The 21,247-nt window shown below is 45.2% G+C and overlaps 2 protein-coding genes across 8 annotated transcripts in view; both read right to left on the minus strand.

Moving 5' to 3' along the window:
* Positions 1–2,302: 2,302 nt before the first annotated feature.
* Positions 2,303–19,352, minus strand: ZNF622 (zinc finger protein 622). 7 transcript variants are annotated; one of them, XR_014830803.1, is made up of 7 exons: positions 18,637–19,352; positions 17,661–17,921; positions 17,233–17,395; positions 12,902–13,014; positions 6,720–8,219; positions 5,822–5,965; positions 4,315–4,582 (listed from the first exon to the last, which is right to left on the minus strand). XR_014830803.1 is itself a non-coding variant. In XM_021076701.2 (6 exons), exons 1-6 carry the CDS (start codon positions 19,247–19,249, stop codon positions 4,455–4,457), a joined length of 1,422 nt encoding a protein of 473 aa, XP_020932360.2. In that variant the 5' UTR covers positions 19,250–19,352; the 3' UTR covers positions 2,303–4,454. The 7 variants fall into 7 exon arrangements, 3 of the variants coding, with proteins under 3 accessions (XP_020932360.2, XP_084857860.1, XP_084857861.1); XR_014830804.1 differs by lacking the exon at positions 6,720–8,219 and having other exon boundaries at positions 2,303–4,582; positions 12,902–13,040; XM_021076701.2 differs by lacking the exon at positions 6,720–8,219 and having other exon boundaries at positions 2,303–4,582.
* LOC146395457 (cytoplasmic 60S subunit biogenesis factor ZNF622-like) overlaps positions 2,303–21,247 on the minus strand; it is a 36,343-nt gene continuing 17,398 nt past the window's right edge. Inside the window, exon 7 of the mRNA XM_085001737.1 lies at positions 2,303–3,957. The gene's annotated coding sequence lies outside the window, so the exon portion shown is untranslated. The remainder of the gene's footprint in view (positions 3,958–21,247) is intronic.

Consider the following 21,247-nt stretch of genomic DNA (forward strand, 5'->3'; position numbering starts at 1 on the left):
ATTCCATGTATTTCTAAATTTAGAATAAAATTCACACCTGCTGCAAATACAAGGGACTTTAATTGATGTTTACAGCCTGCTGGGTGTGCACCTTAGGATGGGATGGTGCTGAAAATTCTTTATCAACATGTTGGAACATTAAGAACACTGGATCAGGGAGTTCCTGTCTTTGCTCAGTGGTAACAAACCTCACTAGCATCCAAGAGGCCACAGATTGATCCCTGGTCTCACTCAGTGGATTAAAGATTCAGTGTTGCCAAGCTGTGGTGTACGTTGTAGATGTGGCTCGAATTCTGCATTGCTGTGGCTGTGGTGTAGGCCTGCAACTGTAGCTCCGATTCAATCCCTAGCCCAGGAACTTCCATATGCTGCACATAAAAAAAAAGAAGGAGTTCCTATTGTGGTGCAGTGGAAACTAATCTGACTAGGAACCATGAGGTTGTGGGTTCGATCCCTGGCCTTGCTCAGTGGGTCAAGTATCCGGCATTGCAGTGAGCTGTGGTGTAGGTCACAGACATAGCTCGGATCTGGCGTTGCTGTGGCTGTGGTGTAGGCTGGTGGCAACAGCTCTGATTAGACCCCTAGTCTGGGAACCTCCATAGGCCGAGGGAGTGGCCCTAGAAAAGGCAAAAAAGACAAAAAAAAGAAGAAGAAGAAGAAGAAGAAGAAGAAAGAAACAAAAGGACGCTGGACCAGAAATCTCTGGCTTCCTTTTGTCTTCTTAAAAAGTTACTGAGCTTCCCAGAGACCCCATGTGGTTCAGTGGGTTAGGGATCCAGCATTGGCACTGCAGCAGCTCAGGTCACTGCTGTAGCATGGGTTCAATCCCTGCTTCAGGAACTTCTGCATGAGGTGGATGTGGCCAAAAAAAAAAAAAGTTAATGAACTTCCTCTAATCAATTTTCTCATGTGTGAAATAGAAATGCTACCTATACCTCACAGTGGAGAAACAAATATGGCGCAATAAAGCATTTTGTGCTCCATAAAATGCAAATTCATAGTCCACAAGGCAGAAAGAATACATCAAGCCATCATCTAGTCTGCAGATGGGCTGTGTGATCAACAGCAGAGCTGCTTGGGAGTTCAGTAAAATTCAGAGTGGAAACAAGTTGTGTCATCTCACTTTAGATCCCAGTGCTGATGTCTCAACCAAAGCAGAGGAATGAACTTGCAAGGGCCATCCAATCCTCAGATTACTTTCAGGAGGAAAGATTTTACAGAAGTCCTAGTCAGGCAGCTACAACTGCCAGTGCTAACTTGGCCTGGATGTAGAACTGTGATGGAAAAGAATATAAAAAGAATACATATATAATGGAGTCACTTTGCTGTACACCAGAAATTGGCACATTATAAATCAACTGTACATGAATGAAAAACTTTTTTAAAGAAATAAAAAAGTAAATGCATGAAAAACCCAGAACTTTTAATATGATTGTTTTGATATCTGCCATTAAGGTTTTTTTCATTTTTTAAAGTCTTATTTAAGTGTAGTTGATTGACAATGTTGTGAGAAATTCTGCTACACAACAAAGTGACTCAGTTATACATAAACACATCATTCTTTTTCAGATTCTTTCCCATGAAGATCATCACAGAATATTGGGTAGAGTTCCCTGGGCTACACAGCAGGTCCCTGTTGGCCAGTCATTCCTTATACCTCCGTGTGCATACGCCAACCCCATACCCTCGTCCATCCCTCCCCGCCCACCTGTCTCCTTTGGTAACCAAAAGTTTGTTTCCAAAATCTGAGTCTATTTCTGTTGTTTTTTTAGATTCCACATATAAATATCATATGATGTTTGTCTTTCACTAACTTTACTTAGTATGATAATCTCTAGGTCCATGTGTTATTACAAATGGCATTATTTCATTCTTTTTAAATGAGTAATATCCCATTGTATATATGTACCACATCTTCTTTATCCATTCCTTGGTCAATGGACACTTAGGTTGCTTCCATTAAGTTTAGACAACTATCTTATAGATAATAGGTATTGGGAAGTATTGGTATGAATGAGATTTAAAATCTGGAGTTCCCGTCATGGTGCAGTGGAAATGAATCTGACTAGGAACCATGAGGTTGCAGGTTCAATCCCTGGCCTTGCTCAGTGGGTTAAGGATCCAGCATTGTCATGAGCTATGGTATAGGTGGTAGATGCAGCTTGGCTCTGGCGTTGCTATGGCTCTAGCATAGGTCAGCAACTATAGCTCCGATTAGACCCCTAGCCTGGGAAACTCCATATGCCGTGGGTGAGGCCCTAAAAGGACAAAAGACAAAAGACAAAAAAAAACAAAAAAAATCTGGGTTTAATAAATTTTTATTTGGGTTAATTTGGATAAATATTTAATATTTAAAATGTGAATAAGAAATTGGAGAAAGAAAAGCACCATATCAACAATGTACTCTAAGCAGTGAAATTCAAAAAGATCCAATGTGAAGTTAAGGATGGGAGCTTTCCCGAGGCTCTAAGCTGGTAGTTTGTTTGGTGGGTTCTGTCCCTTCTCCAGTGTGACTGGCATTAAGATGCCAGAGAACATGCAGACCTGAAAGGACCAAAGCAGGGAGAACTGGCAGCACATCACTGCAGGGATGAGCTGGGAAGCCCCAGGAAGCCCAGCTGCAGAAGATGGAGGAGCGGGGAGCAGTGCACCCAGAGAGAGAAAACCAGACACACATCAAAGAAGAGAATGGCAAAGATATCCAATGTCAGGCATTTCTGTACTTTCCAGAACCACAAAGAATTAACCCACACCCACACAAACAAGCACACAAACAAGCTCATTTCTCATGTTTCTTACTTTACTTATTCAACTGTAGTTGTTTTGTTTTTTTCTTTGCCTTCTTCCCCAAATAAAATTTTACTCCAAAAAGGTAAGTAAACTGAATTTTTTTAAGTTACGATGTGGAGAGAGGTGAGGTAGTGGGGTTGCTTCACACAGTTAACTCAGAACTAAAGGGCATCTCTTGAAGCCTGGAAAAAGTAAAAAATAAATGGGATATTTTTAGGTCAGCAAATATACTGTCCTCATATATTATGAGGTGACAATGCCTCAAAATTAAAAGGCCGTGAGTATGGGAGCTGGGGTCACAGAAGAGGTGGCAGCTGCAGGGAGAGCTGGGCCCTGTCAGTACGGACACCTCCCAGCAGTCAGGAGATGAATTAGGCATACCAAGTTGAGTGAAAAATGACTGAAAGAAAACCAAAACTGACCAAACTGTAGCACAGTATCATGTACATTCAGTTAAGTACACATTAAAAACATACCTCAGGTCAAGCACTCCATCATTTTCCCGGGATATAGATTAGATGTCAAACACAAGAGGGTGGGTACTTGTGTGATGAGAATGTTCAAAAACAGGATGAAGGAATAAAATTAAAACCAGGGAGCCCCCCACTGTTGGTTAGTGAATGCCTGCACTAATGACATATAATGAATTCAATTCTGCATCTGAAATTTAAAGAAAAAGATGTCTCCAGCAAGCAAGGGCAGGTGAATACACAATCACTGGGTGCCATCTCTTGGCACCCTTGAACCCACTCCTCAGAAAGACCACTGCACTGGTCAGAACATCCCCTTCCTCATAAGGCACCTGCTCCATCAGTGAGAACTTAAGCACTCACTTTGTGCTGGGAACTGAGTGAGTGACATGTCTCCTGCTAATTTATTTACCCCCACGACACCCAGGAGGTAACATACACACCCCTTCTACAGACTGGAAACACCAAGTCACTTGGCCAAAGTCAGAAAGGTGGCTCAATGGATTTGAACTTCATGTAAACTCTCATTTCTAGTGCACCATGGCCTTTCCCCTAAACTGAGCATCTTTTCAGAGATTGAACCTTGAGGTCATTTTTCTTTCTAAAATGCGATTTAAACATTATACATTTATTTTCTTCCTATTCTAAAGGCAGCACTGGATTATATTTAGAAATGAAGCTCTTTTATAGTAAGCCACTGACATACCCTTTCACTTCACCTGGATTTAGTGAAAGTGCCCACAGACTGCCACCACCCCAGGAACCACAAAACTTTCCAATGACAAGACATTCAACTCTGCTCCTCCAGAAGCTGCAAAGCTGTCTTACAGAGGTCCCAGTGGTAAGGTCTTCTTCTGAAAGTTCAAACCAGGTTTGGAGCAGCAGTCACGTTGCTCCGAGTTGCTCACACTATCCTGACGGCCCTAAATCAGACACAAGCTGAGACAACAAAGCAACTCTCAGGAGCAGGGCAGGGCCTGCGCCCAGGACACACAGCACTTACTCTGTGAAAACAGGACCTTTCAACCCTGCCCACAGATGACATGAGACCCAATATGATTCTGACTTTATTATCAGGTCAGGACAGAGCAAGCGCAGCAGCAAAAGGGGTTGCTGCCCAATCCCGCTGCCACGGTCCTCAGGCGAGGACGATGCTTGAGCGGGACACAGACGGCGCCTCAGTCCCCGGCCCACTCAGAACATCACTTGGGGCCTGAAGTGCATCTGCTTGGTGGCATTGTTCTTCACGCCCATCTTCAGCAGCCATTTCGACTTCATCCTCTGGACATACTGCATGTCCCGCTGGCGCACGAGAGCTGCTCCTGGGGTGGCAAAGGGGGCAAGAAAGCAAGCCAAGGTCTGTGACCTGGGATCAGAGAAAACCCACCTTGCAGAGAATCAAACCTGGTCTGGGGCAACTGGGTTCTTATATTTAAACAAGAGTTATCATCTGGGGTCTCTATCCAGTGGACCTTGGTGGGGTGGGCGGGGGGGTTCAAGTGTACCCCGGAATCACACACCAGAACTTCTCTCTGTGCACATTCCTCTGGGATGAGTCTCCTGAGCTCTCATCATCTGAAAAGGTCTGTAAGCCCCAAATCTGACGTCCCCATTGATCAGCGGGACAGAGAAAGGCAGACCAGCAGTCAAGTTGGACAAGAATTACTGGTAGGACTGAGATGAAGGCAGTGTCCGTGAGCCTCAAGTGCCTCACAGCCCACAGGGCACTACAGTGAAGGAACCATGTGTATGTAACACAGAGGCACTTGCAATGGATTTCAGGGTCAGAGCTTCCGGGCCATCAGCGGGCAGCTCTCCTGTCACCCTCTCCACTGTCTCCTGGGGGACTGACATTCCCCTTGAAGATCCGAGGATAACAAGCTTCAGTCAGCAGAAACCTCAGAAGAGATTTAAATAATTTCATACTGATGATGTTTCAAAGCTTAAACAACTTCAGCGGCCTGCCCTAGTCCTCTAAGTCTTATTAAGTTTTCTACAGAAAATGACAAAGAGGACTGATGGCTGGCTTTACTGTGCACTATGTCACACATGCTTTATGACTAGCAATGGGCACAGCTCTGCAAGTTCGGTCCTACTCTCATCACCTCCATTTTATAAGAAAACAGAGGCTTCAGTTAATTACATCACTCACACTCATGTTATAAGAACCAACAAGAAAATCTGGTGAGTTGTATTTGACCCCACAGCTCAGGCCATTGCCATGAGAATACTATTTCATTCCTGGTGAAACATTCAGGAAAATTTCAACCTTTGGTCATGAGCAAACAATTCCTTTCATGACCATTATCTTAGGAAAAAGTTACTGCAATATGTGCAGTTTTTAGCAAGTTACTGCACCAGGAACATGAAGGCTTTAAGTCACGGAACTCTGCGCTTATCTCCGTGATGCCACAAGTGGTCACAGGAGCCCCTGGAGCCAAGAAGTGGGAAGCTCCCCCTAGAGGATCTAAAAGGACAAAGCGAACAGCATCCACTTCCACCCAGAGGCCCCGCGTGGAGGGTAGGTTCCTGGGCTGGTTGTGCTGTCAGCCTGGACCTACCTGTGCTGCCCGTCCAGCCCAGGGCTCTGTACTGCTGGAGCACCCGGCCCACAGCCTTCTGATTCCTGGCAACCGCCACAGCTCTGGATAAGCCAAACCGCTGTTTGTAGTATCTCATCAAGGAGCGATGACCCACTCTGGCACCTGTTTTTCAAAAGAACAATATTGAGTTTGATCGATTTTCAAGGCAGAGCTAGAAAGCAAGCGCTTTCTGAATCAGACTGGTCACCTTTATCTAGATGGAAACTGGCTATGCCAGAGGAAACACTGCTCTACCTGCCGATGAAAGATGAAGGCATGTGTTCAACAATGAAAAGAAGGAAAGCCAGAGGAAAAACAGATCATGGCAAGTCACTGCCAGGTGATAAATTCAGCATCTGTACTTACAACCTGCCTCCATAGAAATTCACACAGCTGCCCCTACAGATTAGGGCCCGAGGAAGTATGAAATTAACATTTTTTTTTAATAGAAAAAAGATTAGCACTGAGCCTGGCCCTGAGGTTTGGGTTTAGAGTCCACAGTCTGGATCCAGAAAAAAACCAATCCACTTTTCCTTTGCCTCAATTCTCTATTGCAGTGGTTCTCAAACAAGGGTGATTTTATCCTCAGAGGACACGTGGCAATAACTAGAGACATTTTCAGTTGTCACAGCTAAGGGAGGCTCCTGGCACCTAGTGGGTAGAGGCCAGGGATATGGCTAAACATGTACAATGCACCAGTACCTCCACAACAGAGAATTATCTGGCCCAAAAATGGCCATTGTGCTGAGGCTGAGAAACCCTGTCCTACTGCTTTGTAAATGATAAAAGTCGCCGGGTAAACCATAATTTTAAAACATGACTGAGCTGAATTCTCTCTCCAGCTTTTACTTATTGAAAAGGATCACACAGAACATACCATCCGTCATGTTTTCAGAAATGAATTCTCTGGACTATCTGCTCCTCTGTAGGAAATGTGCAGATCTTGGATCTCAGCTTCACAGCAGGTGAGAGTGAAGTGGGCAGGCTCCAGCTCCAACAGAGCGGTGGCTCTCAAAAGTGGTCTAGGCCACCAGTATCACCTGAGAGCTCACCCAATCCAGGCTATGCTCTCACAAAAACATTAACTAGCATATAAGCAGTCCAATACATCCCCAGACAGACAAACACATAGAAATTGAACAGCAGCATATACACAAGGCATGGGACAGCTATTTCCACTGACAATGGATAAAAGAATTAAGGCCCGGTGAGACCATGTGTACGACTTCCATGGAAATTTTATACTTACACATATAAAGTCATTCCTTTCAGACTCTTTTGAGTAGAAAGATTGTGACCAGAATACTGTCACCATTGTAGATGGCTATACTCACTTTCAGGACCTGGGTTTTTAACGTACAAGAAAAAAGTTCTTCCAGGTTATTTCATTTTAAGTCCTTATACCTGGCAAGCTACCAGGGAAACAGTCTGCTCTCCACACAGATATGGCTAAGTAATTACTTTCAGTTGATTGTTTTGTGATCGGATTCAAGAGATAATAAAAAGAAATTTAAATTCAAAGCTGAAGTGGTCTTTGCATACCAATATGGATGAAAAGATGTTTGCCTGGACCTGCCTGTTCTGGCAGCACAAGAGTTAACAAAGCTCCTAGACCACACGAGATAAGTGAGATACAACAGCTGGAGAAGGACATAGCTTAAATGAGGCTCCAGCAAGAAAGCCCAGCACTGCTGATGTTGCCTTTCTATTTCTAATGTAGGTCAGGATGTGAGTATGCAATGAGGGTTTCCTCGAAATCACTAAATGATAATTCTGGTCATTAGTACTTAATAATATCAATGTATTTACATTCATACGTAGCATTTAGAAATGCATATTATGGGAGGCTGGCTTTTGAAACAAACATGCTTGAAAGGTTTTCATTAATTGACACCAAGGTTCTTTATGCCTGATAGAACTGCACACACAGCATTTAGAGCTACTGCTGTTCTGTGGCAATGACAGTGAGCGCTGAACATTACACACCAAGTGGGATGTGCTGAGAACAGCTCAACTTGAAGACCCTCCTCAAGGAGAACAGTTACAGAACACAATGTGCCTGTCCATCAACCACAGACAGGTTATGTCTGAGTCAGGGTGGAGCCACAACCGGTCCATCTCTCTTTCGTCACAGTAACAACTGCTTACAAGACAGTGCACTCCCAATCTAAACTATGACACAAGTGAATCTATTTACAAAACAGGAACAGACACAGACAAAGAAAACAAACTTAAGGTTACCAAAGGGGAAAGGGGGTGGGAGAGGGATAACTTAGGAGTTTGGGATTAACAGATATACATTACTACCTATAAAAAAGATAAACAACAAGGACATACTGTAGAGCACAGGGAACTATATTCAATATCCTGTAATAACCTATAATGGAAAAGAACATGAAAAAGAATATATATATATATGTATGTATAACTGAATCACTTTACTATACACCTGAAACACAACATTGTAAATCAACCATCCTTCAGTTAAAAAAAAAAAAAAAAAAAACTGTCTACTCCAACTGAACAAACATCCTGACGCTCAATGGACTAGACAGTGGAAAAGAAAGTATCTCTTAACTATAATTTTCCTGAGAAAATTAATTATATACCTCTCGTGGATCCAGCAACTAACTCGATTCATGTGTCTAGCCAGCAACTAACTCGATGTATCTTCTCACCCACTTGTTCCACAGGAACTAAAGAGCAAAGAAGGAAGGAACTGAGCCAGACCAGTCTTGGAAATAAATGCTCACAGCGCCCTCTACTGGATATTCCATGTCACTGCCTCTGAGATTACCTACTCGACCTGAAGCAACTAGTTAAGGAATCACCACTACCAGCTGCCCTTGAAACCAGTTTAAAGCAGACTCTACTAAGTGTAGTTGATTAAAATCACTAAGCTCTCCACATTAGAATCTTTCTCAAATTAGCTTCATGCTGACATCTACACTGACCCAGTCATAAACTGAGCATAATCAAAGAGGTTTCTGAGTGGTAAATTTGTTCGACATAACCAAGTGATTGAATATCTGCTGCAGCAACACTACGAGTGTATACATAAACTGTTTATTCAGAGATCTCCTATTTTCTTGGTTCATAACAAACCCCCAACCAGTATTGAGACATGGGAGCAAACCAGTAGATAACAAACCATGATGTCTCAAGATAACCAAGACTGACTAAAGGAGGGCTGGTTTTTAAAATGAAATGGTAAAAGTATATCTAACTATACAGCTGGGAGAAACTTCCTGATTCACCAGGAAAGCTACTATGTCTTGTTGTTATTTAAACAAATTCTATTATAAGACTTCAGCAGTTGGTCATCTGTGAAGAAGACCCAGGAAGGCAGCAAATGATGTATATTTAGGTATTTCTATTCTGGCTCTTAATCTTCTCCAGGTCACAGATGCTTTGCAGAAACTACAGCCTTTCTCCAGAAAAAAATAAAAATAAAAATGCACTTAATGCACAGAGTCAAAAAAAACTGAGTGAAAATTAAATTTAAAAAAAAATCTGTGTGGGCCATACAAATGACTTTACAACATGGTGTTTCCCCAGGAAAATGCACACACTCAGAAGAAAATGCTGGAGTTCCTGTCATGGCTCAGCGGTTAACAAATCTGACTAGCATCCATGAGGATGCAGGTTTGATCCCTGGCCTTGCTCAATGGGTTAAGGATCCGGCATTGACGTGAGCTGTGGTGTAGGTTGCAGATGTGCCTTGGATCCAACGTTGCTTGTTGCTGTTTTTGCAATGTAGGCCAGTGGCTACAGTTCCAATTCGACCCCTAGCCTGGGAACCTCCGTAAGCCGTGTGTGTGGCCCTAAAAAGAAAAAAAAGAAGAAGAAGAAGAAAATGTGCATGATGTACATGGCCTAGTTAAGAACCCTGGGGTAAGGCAGTACCTGGCGGCTGGCTCCTTCTCTCCAGAGTCTGTCTGTCAAACAGTACAATATCACCCAGAACTCTAAGACCAAGCCAGTTATTCACTACTTCCCAGTGCACCTCAGGAGCAGGCCTGAGGTTATCATCCAATATTTTACAAGCGTGGACTGGGCCCATGGACCTGCCAAGGAAATTCATGCTTTAAAAATCTGAGAAATTGGGGAGTTCCTGTCTTGGAGCAGTGGTTAACGAATCCAACTAGGAACCATGAGGTTGCGGGTTCGGTCCCTGCCCTTGCTCAGTGGGTTAACAATCCGGCGTTGCCGTGAGCTGTGGTGTAGGTTGCAGACGCGGCTCGGATCCCGCGTTGCTGTGGCTCTGGCGTAGGCCGGTGGCTACAGCTCCGATTCGACCCCTAGCCTGGGAACCTCCATATGCCGCAGGAGTGGCCCAAGAAATGGCAAAAAGACAATAAATAAATAAATAAATTTTTAAAAATAAATAAATAAATAAAAATCTGAGAAATTGGACCTTCAAATTAATCTCATGTCACTTTCCTCTTAGGCTATATGATGAACAGGCAGAGAACCTGCTGCTAAGACCACAGGCAAATTGGATTCTCAGCCCGAGGCCATGTCATAACCCAGAGCAGCTCTCTTTGCACTCCTTTTCCTGCACTGTGGCTCCCCAGGAAATCTAGGTTGCTTTCCTTTTGTCTTTTTTATCTTTTTTTTTTTGTCTTTTAGGGCCACACCAAAGGCATATGGAGGTTCCCAGGCTAGGAGTTGAATTGGAGCTGTAACCGCTGGCCTACACCACAGCCATAGCATGCGGAATCCCAGCTGTGTCTGCAATCTACATCACAGCTCACAGCAAGGCCGGATCCTTAACCCATTGAGCAAGGCCAGGGATTGAACCCACTAGTCTGGTTCATGGATGCTAGTCGGGTTCATTAACTGCTGAGTCACAACGGGAACTCCCAGTTGCTTTCCTTTTAAATGTCTGCTCCAAGCTTCCAGTCAGCCAGCTGACAGACATTCACATGGCTCCTGTGTGTTGGAGACAGTGTCCCAAGATGAAAGAAGCCAGCTTTGTCCTCACAGTAATGGGAGAAGACAGGCACGCCAGCCAGCAAGTACAAAGGAGTACAGTCCTGTCAGGACAGGTGTGTGAGCATCACAGAGGCCAAGGGGACTCTACTTGCCCAGGGCATGCGCTGAGTTCAGTTCACCAGAGAGGTGAGCCTAATATGAGTCTTAAAGGAGGAGGAGGAGGAGGAAGACAGTCTGAGCACAGGCCCAGAGGAGGGAACTTGCACGTGTAAAGGAAAAGGAAGTGCACAAGACACCTGGGGACAAAGTGACCCTGAAGGCAAGGGCTCCCCCTGGGAATTCCAGTTGGAAAAGAAAATGGACTAGTGTTTGTTTTAGGAAGAACATTTTGGCGGTCAAGTGGAAACCAGATTGGAGATGGCCAGACAGGAAGCGTCCATGGTAACACCGACAAATGAATAGATCAATAAAAGAAAAAATATTCCAAAGTCATTTAGGAATTGCAGCTGGACTGTGGGAGAGGAAGAGAGGATCCTGAGAAGACACCCAGCTTGGGCCCTGGCGAACCTTAGGAAACCCTGCGATCACTCCAGGCAAATGTATTTTCTCCATAGCTAAGGAGCCTTCAAGCCTCAGAAATTTTAAGTCCAGATGAAAATTACTCTCAAATGGACTATATTTCTTAATAAGATATGCTCGTTGTTGAACAGATTTTTCTAATAAAAAAAAAAAAGTTGCTGTAAAGTGAAGCCCACATTTCTAGTGATCCTACTATGTGCCAGATACTGCTTTACAGGGATCTTCTCATCTGCTTGCAAAGCCTACTGTGATCCTGGTCCCCAGTTAAGGAAGGGGAGGTTAATGAGACAAGGGGCTAAACAGTCTTAGAAAACAAGTCATGATATTTATTCCAGAGGTTCTGCATTAGTATTTTCAGCAGAGGAAGATCAGACTGGGTCCTGTGTGACAGATTTAGCCAGTTCTGCTATTGTGTATTATATAGGCCACAATATTCTATTGTATATTATAGCTTTCTTATCACTGTAGAAGGCTTACGTCCTCAGGACAGGTTCTGCCAGAACTTTCCTCCAACTGTCATTGTCTAAGGCTGCCCTTAGCCTTGGAAGGTTGTTGTTCTGGGTTAAGCAGAGCTGTCTGTACTAAGCAGTGGTATTCCATGTGGAGCAGCAGCACAAGGTGGCTTCTTCATGGCAAAGGTCTCCACTGGCAGCAAGGCTGCTCCTGCCTCCACCATTACTGCAAGTCTCCCAGGCAGCACAGGCAAGTGGGAAATGGGCTTCATTGACCAGGTCCATGATCCTGGGAAAATTACTCAACCTGTGTTAAGTGTCAGTTGGCTCATGTCAAATACAGATAATAGAATCTAACTGACAGGCTTCTTGTGTAATAGCCTAAACATGTTAAGTGCTCAGTAAATACAAGATACTTTTAGGATCTTATTATCTATCTTATTCTATTCCTAGTCCTTTTCAAATGTGTGTTCTGTAGCTGCTCCCCTTCCTATCAGCTAACATAACACTATAAACAATATTAGACGCTTCTCATGTTCATGGCTTTCCTTCTTCTTTTCATATCTGGGATAAATTCCCACAATTATGAACCTGGTTCCCGGAAAGAGAAGGTACAATTCAAACTCCAAGCCTCCCTCCTGCAAGCAGAACACAGACAAAAAACCTGGACAGAGTCAATCAGATCCACCTACCCAGACTACCACGTGCAAGTCCAAGCAACACACAGAAATGGGAATCCGTTCAAAGAATAAGAGCAAAGTCAAGTCTAACGAGAAAAACCTAGATGGGGCCCCCAAAACAGATAATGAACAGAAAAGAAAAGGTCTATATACTGAAAAGAAAAGCAATGACTGACCAAAGCATAATGAACCACACCAGAAGTGAGGAAGAACACTGATCCAATTTAACAAAACAGCCAAGACAAAGAAAGCTGCAGGTAATCTTCAGAGTTGACCTCAACCAGGGGAACAGGAACACACACTTTGAGTTGACGGTTCTCTCCCCTCAGTGTGGAAGGAAAGCCATGGGAACAGGCCTCTCCAATCAGCTCGGTGGCAGGAAGCTACATTTTTTGGGGAAACGCACTTACCAGAAGGGAGGATCAGCTCCATGGTGTCATCATCATATCCCAAGGGCTTCTCTGAGGGCAGTGCCTCGGTCTCATCAGGGTCCTCCCCTTCCTTGTGATCCGGGTAGCTACTCCTGAAACCATGACCCGGCATCAATACCTAGACCAAGACCTCACATTTAACTAAAATATGGCAAACCTACTAGATAACTACAGGGGTTGTGCATAGGGGGGTTAATAGTTGTAGGGATGTTAACTGAAAGCTTTTGGAAAGAAAAAAATTTGTTAGCATTTTCTCTGTAATGAAGTACACAAATGGCCTATGAGTTCAAAATAGATTCCAGACCCAAACATAAAATACAAAAACTATAAAGAAAATCCCAAAAGATAATATAGGAAAAAACCTGGATGACTTAAGAGTTTGGTGATGACTTTTTATGTACAACACAAAAGGCACAGTGCGGAAAAGAAATAACTGATAAGCTGAACTTCCCTAAAATTAAAAGCTTATGCGCTGTGAAAAACAAAGTCAAGAGAATTAAAATACGTGATATAGACTTGGAAAAAATATTTGCAATAGCTACATCTGATAAAGGACTGTTATCCAAAATGTAAAAGAACTCTTAAAACTGAACAATAAAAAAATATAAAAAACCAATTAGGAGTTCCCATTGTGGCTCAGTGGAAATGAATCCAACTAGGAACCATGAGGTTGCAGGTTCAATCCCTAACCTCAATCAGTGGGTTAAGGATCCGGCATTGCTGGGAGCTGTGGTGTAGTTCGCAGACATGGCTCAGATCTGGTGTTGCCGTGGCTCTGGCATAGGCCAGTGGCAACAGCTCCAATTAGACCCCTAGCCTGGGAACCTCCATATGCCACAGCAGCGGCCCTAGAGAAAGCAAAAAGCACCCCCCCCAAAAAAAAACGATTAAAAAATGGGCCAGTGGGAGTTCCCAGTGTGGCTGAGTGGGTTAAGAACCTGACATAGCATCATGAGGATGTGGGTTTGATCCCTGGCCTCACTCAGTGGGTTAAGGATCTAGCACCTGCCACAAGCTGAGTTGTAGCTCATAGACGTGGCTGGGATCCTGTGCTGCTGTGACTGTGGCATAGGCTGGCAGCTGCAGCTCCAATTTGACTCCCTAGCCTGGGAACCTCCATATACCCCAGGTGCAGCCATAAAAAGAAAAAAAAATGGGCCAATGACCTTAATAGACTCCTCACTAAGAAGATATACAGATAACAAATAAGCACAAAGATGCTCCACAACATATATCCTCGGGAAAATGCAAATTAAAACAGTGCAATACCACTGCACACCTATCTGAATGAGCAAAATCCAGAACAACGATAATACCAAATGCTGGCGAGGATGCTGGGCAACAGAAACTCCCATTCCCTACTAGTAGGAATGCAGAAGGGCACAGCCACTTTGGATGAGTTTGGCAGTTTCTTAACATAATCTAACCATAAGACCCAGCAATTGTGATGCTTGGTATCTACCCTAAGGAGTCCAGAACCTCTGTCCATACAAAAACCTGCACATGGATGTTTATAGAAGGTTTATCCAAATTCCTAAAATTTAGAAGCAAACAAGATGTCCTCCACTAGGCAAATTAACTGTGATACATCCAGACAAAGGAGTATTTTTGGATTATGCCAGAAAGAAATGAGCTAGTAGACCATGAAAAGACATGGAGGAACTTTAAAAGGATATTACTGAACGAAAGAAGCAGTCTGAAAAGGCTACATACTATATGATTCTAACCATACAACACACTGAAAATGGCAAAAACAGGGAGATAGTAAATATCACTATTTGCTAGGGCGAGGGGTGGAATGGTGCTGAACAGGCAAGTACTAAGGGTTTGTGGGTCAGTGAAACTACTCTGTTCTGTACTCCAATGGTGGATACAGGCCGTTACATGTACACTCGTCCAAATTCCTAGAATGGACAACACCAAGCATGAACACTAAACTAGGAACTTTAAGTCATAATTGATGGGTCAACTTGGTTCATCCACTGTAGCAAATTACCACTGAGGGATGTCGATAATGAGGCAAGCTATGCACCTGCAAGTAAGGCGGTGTGTGTTGGAAATCTCTTACCGTCTGCTCAATCTTGCTGAGAATCAAAATTGTTCTAAAAAATAGCAAGCAAATAGGGAGTGCCTGTCATGGTGCAGAGGAAATGAATCCAACTAGGAAACATGAGGTCGTGGGTTTGATCCCTGGCCTTGCTCAGTGGGTTAAGGATCCGGCGTTGCTATGAGCTGTGGTGTAGGTCATAAACGCGGCTTGGATCTGGCATTGCTTGTGGCTATGGCGTAGGGCGGAGCAACAGCTCCAATTAGACCCCTAGCCTGGGAACCTTCATATGCTGCGGGTGTGGCCCTAAAAGGACAAAAGACAAAAAAAAAAAGTAAAAATAAAAATAAAAAATAGCGAACAAATAACTTATAATTGAACTCTTTCCCCTAAGTATTTGCTTCTCTCCAGGAGGGTTGGCAAACCGAGGAAGAAGAGAGGAATGCAGAGCTGGAGCTGCAGCTCTGCTCCATCTAACCATTACAGACATTAGTTCTAGAACAGTGCTGCCCAACAGAAAACTCTGATGACACAATTTTCAGTCAGTGGGTCCACTATGGTAGCTCCCAGTCACAGGTGCTTTGAAGTACAAGGCGTGAAATATAAGCAGTGCGATTGAAGAACTAAATTTTCAAATTTTTAGTTCAATTAATTAAACAAAAGAGCAACATGAGTAGTACATTTAGGAATTAGCAAATTAGACATTGTACTTTTATTTATTTATTTATTTTTATTTTTATTTTTTTGTTGTTGTTGTTGTTGTTGTTGCTATTTCTTGGGCCGCTCCCACGGCATATGGAGGTTCCCAGGCTAGGGGTCTAATCGGAGCTGTAGCCACCGGCCTACGCCAGAGCCACAGCAACACGGGATCCGAGCAGAGTCTGCAATCTACACCACAGCTCACGGCAACGCCGGATCGTTAACCCACTGAGCAAGGGCAGGGATCGAACCCGCAACCTCATGGTTCCTAGTCGGATTCGTTAACCACTGCGCCACGACGGGAACTCCCTAGACATTGTACTTTTAAAAGAATCTCTGTATTCCTAGGATGGTTAAGAAATACAGAGCGAAAATAACTGGAAAAAAGGGACCCTGAAATGTAAATAGTAATGCAGATAAGCCAATAGAAACAGATAAAAGACTTAATCAAACACTTCACAAGAGATATCCAAATAGTTAATATATAAAAAAGGTTCTCGGAGTTCCCGTAGTGGCACAGCGGAAATGAATCCGACTAGGAACCATGAGGTTGATGGTTCAATCCCTGGCCGAGCTCAGTGGGCTAAGGATCCAGAATTGCCCTGTGCTGTGGTGTAGGTCACAAACACGGGTCAGATCTGGCTTTACTATGGCTCTGGTGTAGGCCAGCAGCTACAGTTCTGATTAGACCCCTAGCCTGGGAACCTCCAAAGGCCGCTAGTGCAGACCCAAAAGGACAAAAAGACAAAAAAAAGAAAAAAATAATGTTTTCAACATTAGTCCCCCTCAGGGAAATGTAAATTTAAAGCACAATGGATGCCACTACACAACCACCAAAGCAACTGCAATAACAAACTCTCCCTCGGGACAAGTGAGAAATAAGAAATCAGGAGAAAAATGCACAAGCACAACTTAAATGCCTAAGACTTGTCTAAACTCCTGTTTTATCAGATGGACTCTGCACACCTGGCAAGGTCATTACACACAACTGCTTGCAGGGCACCCCTGTGCTAGGTCATAGGCATCCAACACTAGCAACAAGTTGTTCCACAATTCCTAGCATGAATGCCTACCCTGATGTAGGAATCAATTAAGATGTGAGCTAAAGGGGGGAGAACTTCTCCAACAAGTGCCTGGGGTGGGCCTAGGGCAGCCACCACCTCCTTTCCCTGAGCAGACAGCTGGTGAGTCAAGGGCTCTCACGGAAACCAAGATGGAAACCTAATTTCCCCGCCTCTGCTCCTCAGGTAACTGGCAAAATGGAACTTCTCACCATGGAGACCACAACAGCAACCAAAACAGCAAGTCTGCACATCAGGCAAGATTCACTTTGGCCTGAGATCTTCTCTTTATCGGATAGATATGTGCGTTGAACTCAAGAGATACTCAGTTCCCCACAAAATCTACAAAATTACAGGGAACGACCACCTCACCTCCCACAGAAATGTTCTGAGAGGTAGTAGCGATGCTAGGTTGGACAGCATGCCAGGCAGGGGCACACCTCTACCACTTCAAAGATCCTACGAGCACCTCACTCCCCCCACATTACAAACCACAGACTTACCTAAAATCATAGAAGTCTGCAAATTCCAAAAGAGCATCCCCATCTGTGAAGAGCTTACAGTGGCTCCTGTCATGCATGTGAGCCTGCACGGCTTCCGTGGAGTAGAAGGACTTCCCTTTCTCATTGCACCACAAGCAAATCTTCCCAACACCAACTTTCTCTCCTGCAAACGTCAGTGGAGAAAAGAAAAAAACACATATGTATATATGCGAAAGCAGCTTTTTGCAGCCAGATTAATCTCACCATCCATCTCCACAATTCAAAACACAATGCATCAGGTTTTGGACTCTCACAAAATCAGCAGGTCATCCAATCCAAGACTAAGCAGATACACAAAAGTCATGCTCCCTTAAGACCTGCCCCCCCCCCCACCACCACCAATAATGTGGTAGCTCCTCATTAACAGAGGAAAATGCTATTATACTTACCCAAATATTTAATCAGTCCCTTAAGGTCTGACAGATACTCTACATCAGGAAGAAAGAAGCTGTGGACTTTAGTCATATGAGCCACATTCTTCACCAGGGAGCTTGAATGATGGGGACAAAATAAGCAGTCCGTTATGGGGATGGCACCAAGCGGGGGGCTTCCTCCAGCCTCTTCCTCCTCTGCATCCTGCTCCTCCTCCTCGTCCAGGGCTTCACCATCCTCACACTCCACTTCCTCATCAGAGTCAATATCCTCCCAGTCTTCAAGCCGGGCATTGGAAAAACAAAGTCAGATGAACCCCTCAGACTTAGCCTTTCGTCTACCACAGACCACTCCTGCATGGCCAAGGAATGTCTGTGTCTGGCCTTTCTTTTCCAGGGCACAGTAAACTCCCTGAAAGAGGCTTCTGCTCTGTCTCGACGCACATATGGACCCATGCAATTAGAGTTAATGGCATGTGGGATGCCAAGGGAAGGAAAAGAAAAAACAGCTCAGAAAGCCAAGGGAGGCGAGGCTGCGGGCTCCAGCCTCACATTTCAGGTTGGCTCGCTGATTCTCAACCGCTCGCTGCATCGTTTCATCAACCAAGTCAAGCGCAAAGCCAGCATAGCTAGAAATCCATTAGAAATACACACTCTACAGCAGACCGTGTGGCAGGAGCACGGCCTCAGGCGCATCCTCCTCAGTCTAAACAGAGAAGGCCACCACTCCTACAAACTGCAACGATCCCTCCCGCCGCCCAGCAGAGGTTTCAGTACCCGAATCTACAACAGCGAACTAAATACACAAAACGCCCCGCCAGGAGGCTGGCCACACCACTCACTTCAGCAAGAAGAGCATGGAAACCACCCTCACCCTTCACCCTCACTTCAAAACTGACACCTCCCCCTCCCCCTCCCCCAACGCAAACATCAATCTGGACGCTTAGGGACGATCAATAACCTCACCCGACCCGCCCCCAACACAGGTCCTCACCGTCGCCATCATCCAGCTCCTCCTCACTCTCCTCCTCCCCCTGCTGCTTCGCCAACTTCCTCGCCTGCTGTTCAAACCACTGCAGCCGCGGAGGCTTCTCGGCCGGATCCCGCTGGTGAGCCCCACGCCCTCCCGCAGCCACCGACACCGGGCTCCGGAACTCCGCCTCGAGCGCCGGGGCCGCCTTCTTGGGCGACGTGGACGGCTGCGCCTTGATGACCTGCTGGATGGCCGCGTTCACCGCATCCTTGTCCACACTGTCCACGCCCAGCCCTTTCTCCAAGTTCTTCTCATTCAGGATCGCCACCTTTCGGCTCACCGCCCGCTTCTCCAGCTCCACGTGCCGCCGGGACTTGAGGTGGTTTTCGTAGGCCTTGAAGGAGGCAAACTTCTTACTGCACACCGTGCAGTAGGTGGCCGCGCCCTTGCTCTCGGGCTCCGCCAGGGCCCGCTGCGCCCGCACCCGCTCCTGGAAGCCCTCGGCGCTGACCGGGGCCATGCCGGCCACTTTGCGCCTCAGGTTGTAGCGGTGCCAGTCCGTCTTGTAGTGCGCCCGCTGCGCCTCCGCGTCGACCAGCACCACCCGGCAGGTGTTGCAGGTGTAGGTCGCCATCGCTGGCCGGAAAATAACAGGCGACCGCGGCAGAAGCTAGCGACCTGCGCCCTGACACCCGCACAGGGTAAGACAAACCTCGGCGCCGGGGAAAAGCCAGACTGAGTGACTTCCGGACTGGATTGCGGTAGACCCGGTCAGACAGGAAGTCCCACCTCTCGACCTTTAGCCACGCCCCCTGCCCGGGGAGTCCCGCCCTGGCGAGGGAAGCTGCAGACTAATCCTGCCCCGCCCAGTCGGCCTGAGCTGCGTGTGGATTGGATTGGCGTGGGAAGTGGGTGGTGATTGGATAGTCCTGAGGTGGTGGTTGTTTAGATCTGCGCGAGGTGTGGAGGGTGGGGGTTGGATCAGGGTGAGTTGGGCGTTGATTGGATTGACTTGAAGCGGGTGTTCACTGGGTGGACCGAGGTGGGTGTTGCCTCGCGGTGGGTGGTGGGTGTTGATAGATAGTGCTGGGTAGCGGTGAGAACTGCGAGGCGACGAAGGCGACCACTTCGTGGGAAAGAGAAAAGTAGTGCAGGGAGGAGGAGTGATCTGGGAGACCAGCCTGCCACCTGCGCCCCTACAGCCCAGGGAGTGGGTGTGAGGGAAGCCAGGGCAGCTGGTTAGTTAGCCTGTAGGTTGGACCGCCTGATCCTCACCCCAAGGGCTGTATTCTAGGGAAGCCAGAGGCTCAGGTCGGAGGCTCAGGGAATTCATACAAAAGCCACTGAGACCATAACGGAGCCCAGACCCTTCTGGGGCGGCCCGTCCAGCATAGGGCGCAGGGAAAACTCGATGAAAAGTTTGCGCAGGGCCCAGCCCAGCCGCTGCCCAATAGAAATAGAGGCCCAGACACGTAGGTCATCTTAAATCTAACAGTAGATAGGTTTTTTTTAAAAGCAGAGAGAAGTAAGATAATCGTATTTTATTTAATCCAATGTCCAAAATATTTCAGTTTGTAATCAAGCCAGATAATTTAATGAGAAACGTTTTACATTTGTTGGTACTAAATCTTAGGATCCCGATGTGTATTTCACAGTTAACAGCACACCTCATTTCAAACTAGCCTCACCTCCTGTGCTTAGTTAACTATGTCATTTCATGTACACCAGCCCAGTTCTAGAGGAAACCTGACTTAGGGGATTCTTACACTCCTCTGCACAGACTAGCTGAACTAGTTTGTCCTTTTTTCAGAACTGAACATTGTATGTTTAGAATCCAAGGGGCCCACAGCGTCAAAAAAGATATTAAACATTTTTTTAAATGTAGGTTAAGTCACGTGTGGTTCTTGCTAAAAACTGCCCAGTGGCTTCCCCTGAATTAGAATAAAATTCACGTTTCTGCTCTAATCTGAATGTTTATGTCCTCCCCTGTGAAAAAAGCTTTATATATTTGCGGGGAGCCGAGAAGATACAAGAAGCGGAGGAAGGGAGCTTGCCTGAACGGTGCAATTCCGAGGACAAGCTCCTAATCAGGAAAAGGGGCTTGTCTGAACGGTACAATTCCGAGGGCAGGTTCCTAAACAAGAGGATGCCTGCCTGCACGGTGCAATTCCAAGGACAGGCCCCAGAAGACAATAAGGCTCGCCTGCTGACATAGGTGGAAAACTAAATTTCCCAGGAAATAATTTCCATTTTGTGTTGCTGAGTGGGGATTGTTCCATGGATAACTTAGTGTTTTCTGTTATTCACTTGCTATTCAGTTTTCCTCAGTCTTTCCTGATTATTTACTTATTATTCTTATTTCCCATTCTTATTTTCCTGTGGTGATTTGTGATTTAACAAAGTTACAACAATAATATAAGAATTTCATCCTGAAGGTCTTTCCCCTATTTAAATCCAACTTAGTTAAAACATAGTGTTTATTTATTAACTAGTTATATAGTAAACTTTAGAGTTAGGATTTTAATGAAGTTCATAGAAGTTAGACATATATTGTCCAAGAAACCTAGCTGTGAGTTTTTGATTTTAGAAGCTTTTAAGTGATAGCTAATTAAGTTGGTTTATATTTACTTAC

This window comes from Sus scrofa, chromosome 16 (assembly GCF_054392235.1).
Source record: "Sus scrofa isolate SSC_HxYL_T2T_F1_AM1 chromosome 16, Sscrofa_HxYL_maternal_Yorkshire_Landrace_v2.0, whole genome shotgun sequence".
NCBI lineage: Eukaryota > Metazoa > Chordata > Mammalia > Artiodactyla > Suidae > Sus > Sus scrofa.

Coding starts and splice junctions, on each gene's coding strand:
- ZNF622 (XM_021076701.2), bottom strand. CDS start 19,249: ATGGCGACCTACACCTGCAACACCTGCCGGGTGGTGCTGGTCGACGCG. Junction 5,966..12,901: donor GGAGCTGATCCTCCCTTCTG/GTAAGTGCGTTT, acceptor TTTGAAAAACAG/GTGCCAGAGTGGGTCATCGC. Junction 4,583..5,821: donor GGGCTGGACGGGCAGCACAG/GTAGGTCCAGGC, acceptor TTGCCACCCCAG/GAGCAGCTCTCGTGCGCCAG.